General features: G+C 38.3%; 1 protein-coding gene across 2 annotated transcripts in view; it reads left to right on the top strand.

Moving 5' to 3' along the window:
• Positions 1-22182, top strand: part of PGR (progesterone receptor) — a 93566-nt gene that overhangs the window by 30003 nt on the left and 41381 nt on the right. For both annotated transcript variants that reach the window (XR_014814365.1, NM_001166488.1), the window contains 1 exon segment: positions 6433-6549. Coding sequence is in view for 1 of the 2 variants with exons in the window: in NM_001166488.1 (NP_001159960.1) it covers positions 6433-6549 (117 nt within the window). In the remaining variant the exon portion in view is untranslated.

Genomic DNA, 22182 nt, shown 5'->3' with positions numbered 1-22182 from the left:
GGTTATCCAGCGTTTGTGTGTTTGTGGTGGAAAAAGTGCCCCGACATGCACCAGCTTGTGTTACTCTAAGACTATAGTTTTGTGGGTTATGTCATACTTTTTATTCTTTTTCCCTTTATCTGTTGAATATACACTCTTTTCTCCCATTCTCTTGCTACATATTTCCTCCTTATTCTCATAAAAAGGAATAAAAGTTGTGTCTTCTCTCAAACCAAAATGAAATATGTTCATTGTGCTCTGAGAGGCAACACAAATAATATAGAGTTCTTATTTTAAAGTTAAATCTCTTTCTAGCTTATAAACAGATTCATTTCAATTAAAATGATATTTTGTCATGTATATAAAACTTTTATACATCACTAGGCAAATAAAATCACATTTTATAGTGCTAATCACATTTTAATGGTGCTTTTATCATCATACAACATGATTTTTTTAAATAATAGTAACACTTGAAGTTATATTAAAATGTTAGAGACCAATTATAAATAATAAATTAATATAACCATTAAATAACCCCTCTTCACATTATTAAACATACCTTTTTTTCAGGAATAATAAAAAATTCTTTGTTTTTGCAAAGGTAGGTGTTAAAACTAAGCTTGTTAAAGGCTCTATATATAACTCATGGTTTACTGCCCCAAAAAAGGCAAGGAATTTACTGAAGTAAAAGGCATTCTGTATTAAAAATAAATATTAAAAGGTAGTATGTAAAAATCTGGGTCAAGTGATCTTTTATGACACTGAGTGAAATATTATTTTAGATCTTATATTGTTGAATATAAATATATTTATAACTATCAGTGAAACAATGCATATAACTAGGTATACATGTTTCAACAAATATTTTTCAAATTCTTACTAGACACAAGGATCTAAAGACCTGGTTTCTATTCTCACAGACGTAGGGGAAATAGGCGTACAGCATGTATAAGAAGAATATATCAAATATGCAATTGCATGCAAAAGAAATAGCCACACTTTTCTCAGATCAGTCAGGTGAGACTAGACTTGAAATGTGGTAACAATGTGTCAAGCATATAAATTTGGAAAAGGGAGGAGAGTCTTAGAGACATTCAAGAGTTTGGGGAAATACAGTGATACTAGTATAATTTGTGTTTAAAGAAAATGGGAGCAGTACTTGTTGCGGCTCAGTGGGTGAGGATGAGGGTTCAATCCCTGGCCCCACTCAGTGGGTTAAGGATCTGGCTTTGCCACAAGCAATGGTGTAGGTCACAGATGAGGCTCCAATTCAATCCCTGGCCCAGAGACTTCCATGTGCTGCAGGTGCTGCCATAAAAAGAGAAAAAAGAAAGGAAAGAAGGAAGGAGGGAGGGAGAGAGGCAGGGAGGGAGGGAGGAAGAGAAAGGAAGGAAGGAAGGAAGGGAAAGAAGGAAAGAAAAGAAATAAGGGAGAGAGTACATCATTAAAAAGAAGACATAGTAGTTGGTATTCATCTTTTGCTTTTCCCACCATGAAGGAGGTAAGAGGTTTTCTAAGGAGAAAGAAAACATGACGTGCTATTAGACTTCAGGTAATAATACTTCCTCAGGTTTCAACAGGGGCAAAAGATACATATGTTAAGAGGGAGATGTAGACTCTAGTTCCTATTTGGGTGAAGTCTCCTATTGTTTATCATTATCTTGCTCATCCTGTTTGTTGTGATCCATAGCTTATAAATACTTCTGAATGTCTCCTAACTCTAGTGGTGAAGTTGTGGATAGACAGAAAGGATATTAGAAAGTAGAATGCAATGAGTGGTTTAATAGAATGACTTTTTATAGACTTGTATAGCAACAATGTCTTGTTGGACTATGGGGCAGCAACAGTATACAATTAGAACCATCAATCTGTGATTTATTAGAAATTCTCAAGTACATCTGGACATGGATGTGTTTTTCAAAGCCAGGATATAAATTCGGGACTATTGTCTGAAGAAAAGTGGTAGCAACAGACATTATGTTGGATTTGCAGCCACTACAGTTTAATATTTTACAGACATCCCAGATGATGGTGCAACAGAGCTAGCGCATTTGGGTGTGAACTTTGTCTTTATATACAGCCAGGTACTTGATACACTGACACATGTAATGGAGTAGTCCTTTCTGCATTCCTTGCCTTCTTGATGGCTCTGAGTCCTGGGCAAGTGTTGTGGTACAGAGGTAGTGTTTGGGCCCCATGCCAAATTACCTTAGTTCTAGTTGGAACTGGCTGGCTGCAACATTTCTTGGGCCAAAAGATCTCTGAACTATACCCCCTTTATTTTGTTTGTATAATACTATATCTGGTTTGCAGTTTTGACAGCCCAATATTAGTGTTAAAGATAACTACAGCTTTGAGTGGACTGGGCTCCAGACTTCTTTAAACCGTTCCATTCTTTATAGTTATCTATGATGATATGCCAGTTTCTTACAGTAGTGACTTCATGCCAATAGCCTTAATTACCAGAGATTTTCCTTTTAAAATCTTGAAATTCTCAGCTTTTTCCCCTCAGGAGTTGTATTCAATTTGGCAACTATAATTTCTTTATTTATACTTAAATCTATGTTTTAATTTATTTCATACTTGCTATCAATCCTTTCATGTTAAACTTCCTCACACATTCTCTACTGTAACTCACCTATTGTTGACTAGGTTACATCTTTAAGAATATCTGTAGGTGGAGTAGCATATCAAGGCCTTACTACTTGATTTTATGTGTATCTTAGAATGTCTTTCAGTTGCCTTTAAAATTGAATGACTTGACTAGATATAAAATTATTAGGTCACATCTAGAACAGATCTACCTGTATTTGGGATTTAAGGATGGGCTAATAGTCATAATTGTAGTAGACATTCATTAAGTACTTGGTATATACCAGACTAGTCTAAGCTCTTATGTGAGTTCATTTAGTCCTTAGATGTGACACAAATACTAATCTTATTTTCCTTTTACTTGAGGTCACCCAGCTAACAAGCAGTGAGATTAAAATTCAAACATTGGAGTTCCCGTCGTGGCGCAGTGGTTGACGAATCCAACTAGGAACCATGAGGTTGCGGGTTCGGTCCCTGCCCTTGCTCAGTGGGTTAATGATCCGGCGTTGCCATGAGCTGTGGTGTAGGTTGCAGACGTGGCTCGGATCCCGCGTTGCTGTGGCTCTGGCGTAGGCTGGTGGCTACAGCTCCGATTGGACCCCTAGCCTGGGAACCTCCATATGCCATGGCAGCGGCCCAAGAAATAGCAAAAAAAAGACCAAAAAATAAAAATAAAATAAAATAAAATTCAAACTTAAACAGTATTGCTCCAAAGTTCATACCCTGAACTTTCTAAAAAACCTTTTGGGTTAATTAAGCTAAAATGTCTAGTTATGTGACCTTAAGCATGTTACTTAACTCCTCTTTGACTCAGTTAACTCTATAAAATGGGACTAATAATACCTCCCACAGTTGCTGTGATGATTGAGTTAATACGTGCAGATAGCTTGTAACAGTGCTTAGCACATAGTAAGTACTTAATAATTGTCTGTTACTGTTATTGTTATTATTATCCTATGGATAATAGCTGCAGATCTGAGCTTTGAACAAGCATTCTCACTTCAGTAACTGCTGTTCAGTTACTGCTATTCAGTGCGCTATAGTGTCAGCAGTTAAGATAGCATTCCAATTAAGTGGGGAAACAGATTATTCAAAAAGTAGCATTGGGCATACTCAGTAAATACTCAGTAATACTTACTGAATTAATGAGGATTTTATAAAAGGATATATATGTATATTCACTTAACAAATATTAACAAAGAGATGTTAAAAACCTTCTAGATTTGTGTAGATAGACTGAAACAAAAATGAAATGATTTGCATGATAATAAGATCATAGATGATTTGTTTTGAATTTTCTTACATTGTTAAAAATTTCTCTAATGATACAATTTATGAAATAAACAATTTGACTGGATAATCACTAAACTCTTTTTCACATATACTGAGTTTGAGGTATCTGCAGAGAGGTCAGAGCTCAGGATGAGGTTTGGGAGCCGTGCAGAGATTATTAGACCATTCACGTTAGTGTGTACAATGGAATACAATATATAAGGAATACTATATATATATAATTTATATATAATGTGTATATGTAATGTATAATATATAATGGAATACAATATATAAGGAATAGGCAAAGGAAGAGGGATCGGCAGTGGGAACTTAAAAAGAACTGTTGGAAGATGAAGAGTCATGAGAGATGAGCTTCAAAAAAAACAAAGCAGCGGGGCAGGTGGGGAGAAACGTCACCCATGGCAAATTATACAGAAAGTCAAGAAAGATCTCACTGTATGTAGGAATGAAGAAATCTTTGACGATATTTCTCCACTTTATAAGAACAGTGACCATATAAGCCAGTTAACAGTATGCTGAGGAGTAAAGGAAATTGAATGAAGACTGCAAATGTAGATGACTTTTCAACAGCTTAGATGACAAAGAAAGGAATGAAATTAAGGAGAATTTAGAGTGAAACACAGTTCCTTTTGGTTTTTTTCCCTTGATGCTGGAGTTTTTGAAATGGAAAAATTTGAGGAGAAAGGAGGACATCATTGCAGGGGGAGAGACTAAAGATTTTAGGAGAGAAAGGGGGAAATGAATGGGGAAGATTTGAAAGCATGTAGGAAGGAATGGTTTCAGAAGCCTGGACTGAGAGCCCTCTACTGGGGCCTCCTCTGAGACATTGAAGAAAGAGGTGCTCTTATAAATCATTTAAGAAAGAGAAATGAGACAAGTCAGCAGCATTCCAGCTGCTGATGTTTCAGGCTTTTTTTCCTGGAGGAGTAGAGAGTAGAACAGCCTCTCTTCAAATAGCAATTATATCTCTGAGCACTGCTTGTTTAGGTTTGTTCTCTAGATAGGATGGAAAATCTTGCATTCTATTTTCTGTTCACTCTTCTTGTGAGAAATCAGTATAGGGTCGATAGAAATGATGATAGGTGGATAGATAGATACATAGATGGATAGATAGATAGGTAAACTTACACACACTTTCACTCCCACAGTCACTCCTATATAACTTGTGAGAAAAAAATTAAACCCAAGTCAGATCAAAGAGTAGCATGCATACATTCTGCTAATCTAGTGGGCACAGATGTGAAGCTTCTTACTGCCCTTTATTAGGAGGAAAGCTCAAGGCCCAGGACTCCTAAACAGGAGGATGAACACTAGTATGTATGAGTACATGAATATAAGTTTGTGGAGGAACACATTTTTAAGAAAAGACTGTCTGTGCTTTTCCAGAAATGCCCAGATCAGGAACCATTTTGTTATTATTAACTGTCCCATAAACGTGGCCATTTTGCCATTTGCCATGGGGGGTGTAGCTTTTTCCTTGATCAGTTAAGATGCCTCTGTGTTTCTTTACTACAGTCTTTGGCCAAGATGGTGGAACTGTTTTAATGCTGACTAATATAAAATACTATAGGAAAATTCCATGACTTTTAAAATTATTTTTTATGCTTAGGTACAAATAAACTGGTGGTGTTAAAACTCTGTTTTATAGGAATGCCTTGGAAAATAAAGAGTGCCAAAGTAGTAGATATTTTAGTTGTTTGGATGTTTAAGTTGAAATTTTTTTCATTTTTTTTCAATGTAAATAAATCCAATTGCACCATGCCTTATTAAATATAACACTTTTGTCTTAAATAATCATCATTGTTACATATTAAATTCTTATTCCAGACCTTTGAGGGGTGTAAGTGGTTTCCTCTACACAAAATGACCTCAGGGTCACATGTTTTACCCTGACTTCTTCTGTAATTCTTTTCATTGTTTTAAACTGTTCCCCCTTTATCATTATTTCTATTTATCCTGTTTTCTAATTGGTAGCCAAAATAAGCCAGGCCATAAAGTCAGGACAATCAGTGACTTTTTTTACATACCATTCAAATTCTGAGATCCTTTAAGAGTAAGCTAGTGCCAGGATTTTCCAAAAGAATTAGGCACATAGTTTTATGAAAAGTCTGTTACAGAGACTTCTTTAATTGTCTATATCTGGTTGGTTGAAGGTTTATACATCAAAAAGAAAAAGTTTTACTGGAGCTTGACTGTCTAATTGACACACTAATGCTTATCAGCAACATGTAGCTAATCTTAAAATGACAGGAAGATCTAAGGGCATTCGGAGGCTGATGTTGTTAATAAGATGCACAGAAATCATTTACAAAAGATTTTTAAAGGAATCCTGGAATTGGTTTCTAAGTTGTGTTCACCTCATTTAGGCTCCTGGAGGCAGCGTAAAGTACTAAGCAAGTTTGAAGCATTACTAGCATTCAGTTGTGCCAAGCAAGAGGCTGCCTGAGAGAGTCATGTACTTGCTACTGTACATTTATCCTCTTTTTCAATTGTCCTTGCATAAAATTTCTGACAGTCTTTACATATTATAAATAGTTGTTTCTTTTTTTGTTGTTTTTTTAGGGCAGCACAACTACTTATGTGCTGGAAGAAACGACTGCATTGTTGATAAAATCCGCAGAAAAAACTGCCCAGCTTGTCGCCTTAGAAAGTGCTGTCAGGCTGGCATGGTCCTTGGAGGTAATGCTGATCTGTTTTCAACAATAATATACTGTCTGATATTTACAGTATTAAACTATGGGTCAGAAAAATCCTAGTTTTCTTCTGCCTGTCCTGATTATGGGTGTCTGAATGATGCAATCCATACTATCTCGTTAATGCTATGGATTTCCAGCATGTTGAGGTCTAAGGAAGTGTAAACCTCCATTTGTTTTTATTGCCTAGAATAGATGTTATGGGAAGTTCAGCAACCTCTCATTAAGTGACATGGGTTGGAGTTTGGGCTCTGCTGCTTACTGCCTCTGTGGCCTTGAGTAAGTCACTAACCCCTTCTGGGCATCAGTCTCATTGTCTGTAAATGGAGAGCATTGAAGTCCCTTCCAGCTCAAAAACTGATTCTGTGAATTGGTTAAATGCATTAATCTCCATCCCTTCTTTTCTCCATCAACTCTACCTTTTCTCCTTCCTTCCCCCATTCTCTTTAAGTAACTAGATAATGAGCCCTTACACTTACCAGGTACTGTTTTAGGTTCTGGGAGTGTAGCAGCAAACAAAACGGACTGCCCTCATGGAGCTTACATTCTGAGAGAAGGAGCAATAAAAAAAAAGTCAAATGATGATAAGTACTTTGGAATGTATTAAGCAGGGTCAGTTAATGGGGAGTATCAGGGAGGGGAATCAGTCCTGAACCATTTGCTCAAATTAATATCTTCATTTTATTTAGTCAATTCCTAAGCAATAATGTCTCTGAAATCCCGAGTTCAATATAGTAATACTTTTTCTAAGACGGGTTTTAAAAATTCATAACTATTGAAATATATACTCAATATACCACCTATAGAAGCTCATGTACCATAAATAGTATGTGTTAACTTCTGAGAAGTATGTAGGAGACCAACATTTCTTGAGTGCCCTCTGTGTGAAGCACCCTGCTTTGTTCTGTCTCTGCTACCCCTGAGCAAGATACATTCTAATTTCTAATGAAATAATTATCAAATAGAAGAGTAGGTGATTTAAGAGAGGTGCCAAACATTGCTAGGCAAGTAGAGCAAAGGAATGAATTAATTCTCTCTGAGGGGATTGGCAGAAGTTTCAGAGAGGAGTCCTGAAAGGAACGAATAGAAACTTTGTAAGTGGAAAGGAGACGGTATTTACAATGAAAAACAGGATGCATTTTGGTGATAATTTTTCTGGAAAGTCAGTTATTTCGTGGGGACTGCAGGAAATGAACCTTAAAAGTTACCTTGGGCCAGCTGGGATCCAGAGTTTTAACTCTCTTTTACTTCGCCTGCACCATTCTCCTTTCACTCCTTAGAAGCTCTTACATATCCTTCATATTAAGTTCAAGTGTGATGTTTTTTGTCTTCCCATCTCTGCAGTCACTGCAGGGGAGGAGGTTTTAAGGGGACCCAGTTGAATGGAGTGCTTTTCTCTCTGGGAAGGTTGAAAGCCTTAAGCCAGCCTGGTTTGAACCTTGCCCTGATTGTACTTACTTCAGCATTCTTACCCTTACAATGGAAGACTGACGCAAGTGGAAGTGATGAGACCTAGCCACTCCACTCCCAAGCCAGCCCACATGAGGCACTGGGATTCACTTTCTCTCTCTTCCCATAGTTTCTTTTAATACCCCCATTGTAGTATTTACCTCATTTTTTATAACTTTTTTACTGGTATCCCATTCAAGGATTTTCTCCTAATCCAAGATTGAGTTGTTTGTAAGCAGTAATGTCATTTTAGTGTTTTTAGGACCAAAATACTTGTTTAAGAATTGCTCACTAAGTATTTGTGACTGCTATTTTGAAGTCATTTGAAGTGCACTCTTGAACCGTAAAGTCCAACTGTAGTCATTTCCAGAACACAGCAAGACTGTTTGGGGAGGGAAAGGGGATGTGGTCTAAGGTAGTGTTTTTTTTTATTTTGAGAAAAGGTACTAGCTCTTGAGGTGGTCTGCCATTTCATGATTGCCTTTATATTAATAGGTTTGCTAAAAAAAGTGATTTAAAATGGACCAAAGTAAAAATAATGAGACACCCAGCCACTGAGAAACTTAGGTTAGTTTAGAGAAGAGACTTGGGTTCCAGCCAGCAACAAGACAGATGCCCAGTAAGAAATAAAGTAACAAAGAATAGAGAACTTCAGGAAGACTCAGAACTAGGATGAAAGGGGAGAATTCCATTCCAGGAACATATACTAAAGTAGCATCTGGGCAGGGTCAGCAGCAAGACCATGGAGCTGTTGTAATTGGCTTTAATTTCCTTGTATTTCTTCTGCTTAAGAGCAGAATTGGTTGTTATAGGGCAGAGAGTAATTCAAAGCTAATTAGCCTGAATCTCAAAGATTAGAATAAGGAAGAGGCAGAGAGTTAGCATTTGTCACACATATTTCCTTAATTTCTTGTGCTCCCATCACTTCCCTAAGGTCCCTTGTGGCCATCTTGTGTCCCAGTTCTGAAATCTTGTGGACTTTTCTCCCTTTGCATAATTTATTTCAGCCACTGAACTATCTTTCGTGGCTGGTGACCATAAGATTTATCATTCAAACCAGAACACAGCTGAGAATAAAATGGACCATAGCAATAATTCAACTGGGTAACAGATGTAAACCAAGAGTTTTGGGCTAACTGGACCATAGGGCAAGCCACACATTTTTCCAGTTAGAAGCTGGGAATGTAGCTGAAATCGTCAAATGTTTGCTTGCATAATATTTGATTTATTATTTTAAACACAAATATTTGTTTTTTTATTTAATGATTTTAATTTTTTTCCATTATAGCTGTCAATTTTCTACTGTACAGCAAGGTGACCCAGTCACACATATACATATGTACAAATATTTAAATTACATACAAAAATTTATTTATTTTGAAGTATTACATTTTGGTCTCAGATTTCACAAACAACTTTTTTCAAACTAATTCCATGAACCTTTGGCAGCAGGATCTTTGCTCCAGTAAAGCCATTTTTAAATCAGCTAATTATTTTCCACAGTTCTGCATCATTTTATCTAAAATGTTTGAGGCATTCCCTTGTGGCACAGTGGGTTAAGGATCCAGCATTGTCACTGCAGTGGCTTGTGTCGCTGCTGTGGCATGGGTTCAGTCCTTGGCTCTAGAACTCCCACATGCCCTAATAAATACGGCAAAAAAGAAAGAAAACTATAACTAGCCAAATTATAGGATTTTCCCTTGTGGTGCAGCCAGTTGAAGATCAGCTTTCACTACAGTGACTTAGGTTCAGTCTTTGGCTTGGGAACTTCTGCATGCCATGGGTGCAGTCAAAATAAAATAAAATATTTGATATGTAACATTTTTAAAATTCATATACAGTAATACTATATGATTGCAAATCTATTCTAAGCCAAAAACACCTATCATATAATGTAACAGGTTTTTTGTTTTGTTTTGTTTTTTTTACAGCTGCACCCAAAGCATATGGAAGTTCCGAAGCCAGGGGTTGAATCGGAGCTGCAGCTGTGGCCTAGACCACAGTCATGACAACACCAGATCCAAGCCACATCTGTGACCTATGCCTCAGCTTGCTGCAACGCCAGATCCTTAACCCACTGAGCAAGGCCAGGGATCAAACCTGTATCCTCACAGAGACAATGTCAGCTCTTTTAACCTACTGAGCCACAATGGGAACTCCTAATATAAGTTTTAATGTTTGTCCTGAAAGAGATTTTTTTTTTGGGTGATTCCCCATAAAATAAACAGTTGCTGTATTATTTAATTGTGGACTATATCAAGACTACCAAAAAGGAAAATGAATAAATACCTATGTGTCCATCAATCAGTTTTTAATATCAGATAATTTTTCATATTTTCTTCATTTTAGTTGTATTTTTTAAGGAATAAGATGTTACAGATATTTTGGAGCTTCTGATTAGTCATTGCCTATAAACCCAATAAATTCATTTGTTCTTCAAGGATAACCAGTATATTCATACTTGTAATTCATGTGTATGAATTTTTAAGTAATACAGTACTATATCGAATATTTCTAAACTTTATGTGAATGACATTACATTGTACATGTACTTTTTCAATTTGTATTTTCATTCCATGTTGTGTTTTTGAGATTCGTTCATGTTTATACATGTAACTAGGGCTACTTTTTAATTTCTCTGTGATACTGCATTTTAAGAACATTCCATGGTGCTTTTCACTTTCGTCTGTTCATGGATATTAACTTCTAATTTTTCATAATTTTAAAATACACAGCAGTAAACATTCTTATATCCGCATCTTTATGCATATATTCGAGAAGTTCTCTAGGATATATATCTAGAAAGAGAATTTAATTTCTGGTTTCCTGAGACATTGTGTGCCTTCAAACTTACTAAATGTTACCTTATCATTAAATTACCCTCCAGAGTTTTGCTTCCACCAGTGCTTGAAAATTCTTGTTATTACATATCTTTACCTATACTTGGTATTTTCATACTTTTTAATTTTTCTAATTTGATAGTCATAAAATTGGTATCCAACTTTGGTTCAATTTGTGTCTCCTAGAATAGTAGTGAGGAAAAATATTGCTCTATTAGCCATTTATATTTCCTGGTCCGTGAATTAGCTCTTCCTATTTATTGGCCATTTTTCAAATGGATTGTTTGTCTTTTTTCTTACTGATTCATACAACTTATCTCTGTACTCGCTACTTGTCTTTTCTTAGTTACATGCAATCTATGTTTTGACTTTTTGCTTTGTTTATGATGTCTTTTTTCTAATTTTTATATAATCACGTGTTAATATTCTCCCTTTACATCCTATAACTCTGAAATTGTATAGATAATCTAATAAGAATCATCTAAAATCTTTCAAGATTTTCACTCTCATGTCCTTAACCTACCTACAAATTTTCACCATTATTTTCTCATAGATGCTTAAAATATGACTTAGAAAATCTGTGGCTATTTCCATGACTTACAGTATTCTTTCTTCTTAAAGTTTTTTATTTTTTTAATATTTTTTTTATTTTCCCACTGTACAGCAAGGGGGTCATGTATACATTACAATTACATTTTTCCCCCACCCTTTCTTCTGTTGCAACATGAGTATCTAGACATAGTTCTCAATGCTATTCAGCAGGATCTCCTTGTAAATCTATTCTTAGTTGTGTCTGATAAGCCCAAGCTCCCAGTCCCTCCCACTCCCTCCTCCTCCCATCAGGCAGCCACAAGTCTCTTCTCCAAGTCCATGATTTTCTTTTCTGAGGAGATGTTCATTTGTGCTGGATATTAGATTCCAGTTATAAGTGATAGCATATGGTATTTGTCTTTGTCTTTCTGGCTCATTTCACTCAGTATGAGATTCTCTAGTTCCATCCATGTTGCTGCAAATGGCATTATGTCATCCTTTTTATGGCTGAATAGTATTCCATTGTGTATATATACCACATCTTCCGAATCCAATCATCTGTCGATGGACATTTATGTTGTTTCCATGCCCTAGCTATTGTGAATAGTGCTGCAATGAACATGCGGGTGCACGTGCCTCTTTTAAGTAGAGTTTTGTCCGGATAGATGCCCAAGAGTGGGATTGCGGGGTCATATGGAAGTTCTATGAACAGATTTCTAAGGTATCTCCAAACTGTTCTCCACAGTGGCTGTACCAGTTTCCATTCCCACCAACAGTGCAGGAGGGTTCCCTTTTCTCCACAACCCCTCCAGCACTTGTTATTTGTGGATTTATTAATGATGGCCATTCTGACTGGTGTGAGGTGATGTCTCATGGTAGTTTTGATTTGCATTTCTCTTATAACCAGCGATGTTGAGCATTTTTTTCATGTGTTTGTTGGCCATCAGTATATCTTCTTTGGAGAAATGTCTATTCAGGTCTTTTGCCCATTTTTCCATTGATTGATTGGCTTTTTTGCTGTTGGGTTGTATAAGTTGTTTATATATTCTAGAGATTAAGCCCTTGTCAGTTGCATCATTTGAAATGATTTTCTCCCATTCTGTAAGTTGTCTTTTTGGTTTCTTTTTGGTTTCCTTTGCTGTGCAAAAGCTTTTCAGTTTGATGAGGTCCCATGGGTTTATTTTTGCTCTAATTTCTATTGCTTTGGGAGACTGACCTGAGAAAATATTCATGATGTTGATGTCAGAGAGTGTTTTGCCTATGTTTTCTTCTAGGAGTTTGATGGTGTCCTGTCATATATTTAAGTCTTTCAGCCATTTGGAGTTTATTTTTGTGCATGGTGTGAGGGTGTGTTCTAGTTTCATTGCTTTGCATGCAGCTGTCCAGGTTTCCCAGCAATGCTTGCTGAATAGACTTTCTTTTTCCCATTTTATGTTCTTGCCTCCCTTGTCAAAGATTAATTGACCATAGGTGTCAGGGTTTATTTCCGGGTTCTCTATTCTGTTCCATTGGTCTGTCTGTCTGTTTTGGTACCAGTACCACACTGTTTTGATGACTGTGGCTTTGTAGTATTTCTTGAAGTCTGGGAGAGTTATGCCTCCTGCTTGGTTTCTCAGGATTGCTTTGGTGATTCTGAGTCTTTTGTGGTTCCATATAAATGTTTGGATTGTTTGTTCTAGTTCTGTGAAAAATGCCATGGGTAATTTGATAGGGATTGCATTGAATCTGTAGATTGCTTTGGGTAGTATGGCCATTTTTACAATATTGATTTTCCCAATCCAGGAACATGGAATATCTTTCCATTTCTTTACATCTTCTTTGATTTCTTTGATTAAAGTTTTATAGTTCTCGGCATATAGGTCCTTTACCTCCTTGGTCAGGTGTATTCTAAGGTATTTGATTTTGTGAGGTGCAATTTTACAGGGTATCGTATTTTTGTATTCCTTTTCTAATGTTTCATTGCTGGTATACAGAAATGCAACTGACTTCTGAATGTTAATCTTATATCCTGTCACTTTGCTGAATTTATTAATCAGTGCAAGGAGTTTTGGGGTTGAGTCCTTAGGGTTTTCTATGTATAGTATCATGTCATCTGCATACAGTGACAGTTTTCTCTCTTCTCTTCCTATATGGATGCCTTTTTTTTCTTTTGTTTGTCTAATTGCTATGGCTAGGACTTCCAAAACTATGTTGAAGAGCAGTGGTGAGAGTGGGCATCCCTGTCTTGTTCCAGATTTGAGTGAGAAGGCTTTCAGTTTTTTCCCATTGAGTATTATATTTGCTGTGGGTTTATCATAAATGGCTTTGATTATGTTCAGGAATGTTCCCTCTATACCCACTTTGGCGAGGGTCTTGATCATGAATGGATGTTGGACTTTGTCAAATGCTTTTTCTGCGTCTATTGAGATGATCATATGATTTTTGACTTTTTTTTTGTTAATGTGTGGTGTATGATGCTGATTGATTTATGTATGTTGAACCATCCTTGTGAACCTGGGATGAACCCTACCTGGTCATGGTGTATAATTTTTTTGGTATGTTGTTGGATTCGGTTGGCTAAGATTTTGTTGAGAATTTTTGCATCTATATTCATCAATGATATTGGGCAATAGTTTTCTTTTTTGGTGGTATCTCTGTCTGGTTTTGGAATGAGGGTGGTGATGGTGGCCTCATAGAATGTCTTTGGGAGTATTCCTTCTTCTTCAACCTTTTGAAAGAGTTTAAGGAGGGTGGGCACCAATTCCTCTTTATATGTTTGATAGAATTCACCTGTGAAGCCATGTGGTCCTGGACTTTTATTTGTAGGGAGTGATTTTATGACCTCTTCAATTTCATTTCTAGTGATCGGTCTGTTCAGTTGGTCTGTTTCTGCTTGATTCAGTTTTGGCAGGCTGCAAGATTCTAGAAAATTGTCCATTTCTTCCAGATTGTCAAACTTGTTGCCATACAGTTGTTCATAGTATTCTCTTATGGTTTTTTGTATTTCTGCTGTATCCGTTGTGATTTCTCCTTTTTCATTTATAATTTTGGTTATTTGGGTTCTTTCCTCTTTTTAGTGAGTCTGGCCAGGGGTTTGTCAATTTTGTTCACCTTTTCAAAGAACCAGCTCTTGGTTTTATTAATTTTCTCTATTGTTTTTTGAGTCTCTATTTTATTGATTTCTTCTTTGATCTTTATAATTTCCTTCCTTCTGCTGACTTTAGGCCTTTTTTGTTCTTCTTTTTCTAATTTGTTTAGGTGGAGGGTTAAGTTGTCCATTTGGGATCTTTCTTCTTTTTTGAGAAAGGCCTGGATTGCTATAAATTTCCCTCTGAGCACTGCTTTCGCAGCATCCCATAGATTTTGAGAGGTTGTGTCTTCATTATCATTTGTTTCAAGGTAGTTTTTAATTTCCTTCTTGATTTCCTCATTGACCCATTGGTTTTTTAGTAGCATGTTGTTTAGTCTCCATGTAGTAGGTTTTTTCTCTTTCCTTTTCCCATGGTTGATTTCTAATTTCATGGCATTGTGGTCAGAGAAGATACTTGAGATAATTTCTATGCTCCTAAATTTATTGAGATTCGCTTTGTGTCCCAATATGTGGTCAATTCTTGAGAATGTTCCATGAGCATTTGAGAAGAATGTGTATTCTGCTTTTTTTGGATGTAGTGTCCTGAAGATATCAATTAAGTCTAACTTTTCTATTGTTTCCTTTAGGATCTCTGTTGCTTTATTGGTTTTCTGTCTAGAGGATCTGTCCATTGATGTGAGGGGGGTATTAAGGTCTCCTACTATGATTGTGTTCTCATCAATATCCCCCTTTATGTCTGTTAATATTTGTTGTATGTATCTGGGTGCTCCTATATTTGGGGCATATATGTTGATGATAGTCACATCCTCTCCTTGGATGGATCCCTGAATCATTAAGTAGTGTCCTTCTTTGTCTTTCTTTATGTCTTTTGTTTTAAAGTCTATTTTGTCTGATATGAGCGTTGCGACTCCTGCTTTTCTGTCCTGTCTATTGGCGTGAAATATTTTTCCCCACCCTTTCACTTTCAATCTATATGTATCTTTTGTCCTAAGGTGAGTTTCTTGTAGGCAGCATATTGAAGGTTTTTGCCTTTTTATCCACTCAGCCAGTCTGTGTCTTTTGATTGGGGCATTCAGTCCATTGACATTTAAGGTGATAATTGATAGATGATTATTTATTGCCATTTGAACCTCGTGTTCCAGTTGATTCTATGGTTCTCCATTCTTCCTTTTTTTTTTGGTTGGATGGTCTCCTGTTATTATCTGCTTGAGTGTATTTTTTTTTTCATTTTTTGCAAATGCAATATTTGCTTTTGGCTTGTGGTTGCTCTGTTTTTTAAGTATGCTAACCCCTTCCCATAATTGTGTGTTTTAGCCTGATGGTCCTGTAAGTTCAAACACTTCATTACTATATTAAAATTAAGAAGAGAAACATACAAACAAACAAACGAAAAGGGTTATTTGCTTCCTAACATCCCTTGCCCACATTTTATGGTTTTGATGACTCTTTTTTTATTTTTTTCTTTTTAATTTTATTTTGTTTGAAGCATGTTCATGATTAAATCTGTATGCTGGCTTATTTGAGTGACTGCTCTCTGATTGCGGTTTCCTCAGTCCTAGTTCATCCTATTCTTCTTTTTTTTTTTCTTTTCTTTTTTCTTCCCTTTCCTTCCTTTCTTTTTGGTTAAGAGAAGCCCTTTCAATATTTCCTTTAACCTGGGTTTTGTGTTGCAGTATTCTTTAAGTTTTTGTTTGTTGGAAAAAATTTTTATTTCCCCTTCTATTTTAAATGATATTCTTGCTGGATAGAGTATTCTAGGTTGCATATTTTTTCCTTTGAGCACTTTAAATATCTCTTGCCATTCCCTCCTGGCCTGCAGTGTTTCTGTAGAGAAATCAGCTGATATTCTTATGGGGGTTCCCTTGTAGTTAACATTCTGCTTTTCTCTTGCTGCCTTGAGGATCCTCTCTTTATCACTAACTTTTGCCATTTTTATTATGATGTGTCTTGGTGTGGGTCTGTTTGGGTTCAGTTTGTTTGGGGCCCTCTGTGCTTCTTGTATCTTGAATCCAGTATCCTTTAGATTTGGGAAGTTTCCAGCGATAATTTCTTCAAATATATTTTCCATCCCCTTATCTTTTTCTACTTCTTCTGGAATTCCTATTATGCATAGGTTGGCCTGCTTTATATTATCCCATAGGTCTCTTATATTGCTTTCAGTTTTTTGATTCTGTTTTCTGTCTGTTGACCGGATTGAATGATTTCCATTATTCTATCTTCCATATCACTGATTTGTTCTTCTGCATTATTCATTCTGGTTTTTACTGCCCTTAGTTCAGTTTGCATCTCTGCAAATGAATGTTCTAGTTTTTCTTGGCTCCTCCTTATATTTTCTAATTCCTTCCTGAGGGTATCTGCATTACTGTTCATATCTTCTCTTAATTCCTTCAGTATTTTCACTATTTCTCTTTTGAACTCCAGGTCTGTCTGACTGCAGAGATCTGTTTCATTGTTGACTGTTTTAGGTGAGTTCTCCTGTTGGTTTGACTGGGGGTGGTTTCTCAGCTTCTTCATCTTGCTTGTTGTTTTCTTTTTCCTGAGGGAGTTGTACTCTCTGTTATCGGGCAGTGTTTGCCTTGTCACTGCCGTGGAATATTTCCTGAGGGCTGGCGTTGTTGGTCAATCTTTTTTGAGGCAGTGTGGCTTTTCTGGAGTGTTGATGGGGCTAACAGTGTTTCTTTGAAGCAAAGGAGGGCTTCCTGAGGGCAGACAGGACTGGGAGGTCCACACCACGATGGTAGCAGATTTCACTTGGTCATGCAGAGCTTGCTCTGGTGTTTTTAGGCTGTGGGGTTCTTGCAGGGAGTTGGCGGTGTTGGGCAGCTGCTCTTCAGGGGTGCATCACCCCCTGGGGGCTGGAGCAGCTATCTGGGTCACTGAGAACTAAGAGGCTCTTCCCTAGGGCAGTCCAACTCAGAAGGACAGCCTGAGAATGTAGGCGGATCTTTTTACAGTCTGGCCGAGCTTGTTGCAGCTTTTCTGGGCTGCAGGGACTCCTCCAGGGGGCTGGTGGTGCTGAGCAGCTATTCCGCGGGAGTGGGGCACCCAGGGGGGTAGCAGGGCCGTTGGAGACCCAAGAGGCTCCTCCCCAGGGCAGCCTGACTCAGAAAGACCGTCTGAGATCTTTTCCCAACTTGGCCAGGCTTGTTGCAGCTTTTCTGGGCTGCAGGGGGTCCTGCCTGGAGCTGGCAGTCCTATGCAGCTGATCCACTAGGGCACCCCCTGGGGGCTTGGACGGGTAGCAGGGCCGCTGGAAATCCAAGAGGCTCCTCCCCAGGGCAGCCCGACTCAGAAAAACTGTCCAAGAATTAGGCAGATCTATTCACGGCCTGGCTAGGCTTGTTCTAGCTTTTCTGGGCTGCAGGCCTTTTCTCGGGGGCTGGTGGTGTTTGGTGCTGCTCTGCGGAAGTGTAGCCCCTCCAAAGGGCAAGCAGGCCTGTGCAGGGACAGCCCCTGCGGTGGTAGGCTTCAGGCAATTGTTGAGGCCAGCCGTCCTGGATGGCAGGCAGCCCCAGGTTGGCGAGAGTGTAGGGGGTGGCGGGGGTGGGGGGAGGGGATGCACTGGGAAGCACAGCTTTCAGCTAGCTAGCGGGCCTGTAAGCTTGCTGTGGCGTGGGGGGTATTCTATGGGGACCCACCCCTTCTTCTCTCCCCTCCCCAACAGGGGCGCAGACCAGGCTCTTCTCCCAGGTTCCCTCTGATGTGGCTTTCCACTTCCCCGCCCCTAGAGTATTGCTCCCTTCCTCTGCGGAAGCTTTGTTTTCTAGTCTCCCAGGCAGTCTCTGCCCCATCAAATGGTTTCTAGACCTCCCAAGCAGTTTCCGCTCCGCCCCGCCCCCCCAGCCTGATCTAGGGGACTAACCACTGGAGCCGAGATCTGGGTGCCCAGCCCCCACCCAGGCGTCCCCCGGCCCTTTCTCGGGGACTAACCTCTGGAGCCGAGGTCTCGGTGCCCAGCCCCCACCCAGGCGTCTCAATTTTTGGTGACTGTGCCCGTAGTTCAGATGGTCCATTCAGTTCTTGATCGGCTTTTCCGTACTCCAACTTACTGCTACACTCTTCTCTGCATCTGGAGATTCCTCCGGTTCGTTTAATCTTTCCCCCGTGTAGGTGACTTTCCAGGGTGCGGGATCCCTTTCTCCTCCTCAGTTCCCTTTCGAGAGCGCCTGTCCCGCTTGGATTCACCTTCTCTCACTCTCCTCTTTTCTCCCGTTCTGCCCAGTAATGTCACAAACTTCTTGCCGTTATTGGAGTTTAGGTTCCTCTGCCAGCGATTGGTTGCTGTTCTGTGCGAGTCATTTATTCTGTAGATGTGCTTTTTTTGTTGTGTTTGTGGAAGAGGGCAAGCGTGTCCCCCTACTCCTCTGCCATCTTGTCCTCCTTAAAGTTTTTTATTATTAAAAATTTACTTTAGGGAGTTCCCATGGCATAGTGAGTTAATGATTCAGCTTGTCTCTGTGGAGGCCTCAGATGGATACCTGCCCATAGCAGTGGGTTAAGGATCCGGCCTTATGGAAGCTGTGGCGTAGGTCACAACTCTGGCTGGGATTCAGTCACTGGCCCAGAAACTTCTATATGCTGCTCATGTGGCCAAAAATAATAGTAATAATAATAATTTAATTTTTTAAAAAAGTTTATTCACAATGGTATCTAATACTTAAAACCATGAATTCTTACCCCTGAGAATTAGCTATATATGAAAATTCTTTGCCTTTTTTTTCCGTCAGATAGTCTTTATTACCCTACAGTCAGCACTACAAATCAAGAAATATCATAGTGATGCCTCTAATTCATTTCATAAATGATTTGCCCAGAGGTTTATCAGAAAGCAGCCAGCAACACACTCTGATATGTTGCAGTCCTGATGTCGTTCTTCCTGGGAGAGGCAGTGGTAAGAATCTGGGAGTCAGTAACCCGACTCATGGAAACCAGGAAGAAGGTAGTCAATTCACTGGATTAGAATCTAATTGCTAGTCCTTATTATAAATTTCTGGAGAAAAGGGGAGTGTTTTTGTGGTCTGTTGAGAATGAGAACTTCTTTTAATGATAATAAGAGTTGCTCAAGGTTCAGTTCTTCCATAGTTAGAAGTTTCACTCAAGTAATAATTGCCTACATACTACTAAAAATAGAGCCCATGTTTTCTCCCTCCCTTCTTGCCTTCCATCCTTCCTTCTTTTCTTTACTCCTTCATGTTTGCATTTTTCTGAAATTTCTCATTTCTAATATAGAGTCCATACGAATAACAAAAGATGAAACAGGGAGTTCCCCTTGTGCCACAGCGGAAACAAATCTGACTAGTATCCATGAGGGTGCAGGTTCCATCCCCGGCTTTACTCAGTGGGTTAAGGATCCAGCATTGCCATGAGCTGTGATGTAGGTTGCAGAAGCGCCTCAGATCCTGCGTTGCTGTGGCTGTCGTGTAGGCTGGCAGCTGCAGCTCCGATTCAACCCCTAGCCTGGGAACTTCCATATGCCATGGGTGTGGCCCTAAAAAGTAAATTAAAAAAAAAATGAAACAAAAGATTGGCTATTGTAAATATGCTGCAAAGAACATGTAAGTGCATAAAGAGTTAGCATTTTCATTTTCTGCAGATAAATACTGAGAAGTGGCATTGCTGGATCATGTAGTAGTTCTATTTTAAGTTTATTGAAAAACCTCCATACTGTTTTCCACAGTGGCTTTACCAGTTTACATTCCCAGCAACAGTGCATGAGGGTTCCCTTTTCTCCACATCCTCACCAATATTTATTTCTCGTCTTTTTGATGATAACCATCCTGAAAGGTATGAGGTGTTATCTCAGTGTGGTTTTGCTTTGCATTCCCTGATGTTAGTGATGTTAAACTCCTTTTCATGGTCATCTGTATGGCTTCTTTGGAAAAATGCCTATTTAGATCCTCTGCCCATTTTTTAATTGGATATTCGATTTACAAATATGTTCTCCCACTCAGGATGTTGCCTTTTCATTGCAACATTATTTACAATAGCTAAGACATAGAAACAATCCAGTTGTTCATTGGTGGGTGAATGGATAAAGAAAATGTGGTACATTATATATAATATATATTCACTGAAATATTAGCCATAAGAAGAATGGAATCTTGATGTTTTGGCAACATGGATAAGGAGGAGCTGAAAGACATTATTCTAAGTGAAATAAGTCAGATAGAGAAAGACAAATACTGTATGTTCTCACTTATATGTGGATAACCCCCCCCCCCAAATGTGCTCAGAAACAACAAATTGTTGGTTGCCAGAGGAAGGGGGGAGGTGGTAGGGTGAAATGAGTAAAGATAGCCAAAACGTACAAACTTCAAGGTATGAAATAAATAAGTTGTGGAGATGGCATGTACAGCTTGGTGACTATAGCTAAGAATACTGTATTGTATATTTTAAAGATGCTAAGAGAATAAGTCTTAAAAGCTCCATCACAAGGAAAAAATATTTAGTAACTATGTATGGGGTAGATGTTAACTAGACTTATTGCAGTGATCATTTCACAATACACACAAATAATGAATCATTATGTGGTACATCTAAAACTAATAGAATGTTGGAGTTCCCATTGCGGCTCAGCGGTAATGAACCTGCCCTAGTATCCATGAGGATGGAGGTTCAATCCCTGGCCTCACTCAGTGGGTTAAACAATCTGGCGTTGCCTTGAGCTGTGTAGATCACAGACACAGCTTGGATCCCGAGTTGCTGTGGCATAGGCCAGCGACTACAGCTCCAATTTGACCCCTAGCCTGGGAACTTCCATATGTTGCTGGTGAGCCCCCACCCCCCAAAAAGAGACTAAAGAGACAAAAAAAAAAAACAAACCCATAATGTTATAAGTCAGTTTCACCTCAATGAAAAAGAGAGAGAAAACACTGAAAAAACTTTTAAAAGAATTAATAAAATCTTATGGTAGAATATCAGAGATTAGAAATATTAATGTTTTGACATGTCATGACAGACTTACAGGTCTGTTGCTTCGGCAGCTCGGCTCTGATTGTGAGGATTATAGTTATTTGGTCTCTTAGTTGCATGATTCTTGTTTTTAATGACTCACTTCCCTTACACCTTCACCAGGTCACAGTGAACTTTTGCATTTTGTTCATTGCTGTACACTACTGAGTAGCAAAGATAGTTACACCCTGAAGGAAGGTAATATGCATCTAACTTATTTCCTTTAGAAAACATTTTGTGTGGCTACGCAGAGAAAAATTTTCTGAAATGAACACAGCTCTGTATTTTGCATTTGCAGTAAACATGCTAAACTGTTATAAAGGTAATTAGCTCTTTCAAAAAATAAGTGTCTTTCTGTATAAAGGAATAATTAAATAAATAATTATGTTTGCTGTTTTTTTTTTAAGCTGGAGAATATTTTATAGGTTTATTTTCATCTTGTTTTACTTGGTTGGTAGAGAGCCTAGTCCTCAAATTTCAAAAGGCTATCTTAGAAAGCCAGTTTATCTCTTACTTCGTCCTACACCTAGACTGGCCTTACTGTCTTGGCAAAGAGAATAACTTTCCGGGCTGCAGAGCACAGGTTGTGTGGTAAAGTGCCCCCCCCCCCATTTGAAGCCACAAAAGCTCAATTTTTTTTTCTGAATAATTCCAAAATTCTTTTTTTCTTGATAATTTATTTTTTTATTTTTTCCCTTGATTATTTTTTTATTACTCAAATGAATTTATCACATCTGTAGTTGTATAATGATCATAACAATCTGATTTCACAGGATTT

Source organism: Sus scrofa, chromosome 9, assembly GCF_054392235.1.
Source record: "Sus scrofa isolate SSC_HxYL_T2T_F1_AM1 chromosome 9, Sscrofa_HxYL_maternal_Yorkshire_Landrace_v2.0, whole genome shotgun sequence".
NCBI lineage: Eukaryota > Metazoa > Chordata > Mammalia > Artiodactyla > Suidae > Sus > Sus scrofa.
Note: the sequence above shows the minus strand (reverse complement) of the source record. Positions and strands in the feature narration are given on the sequence as shown.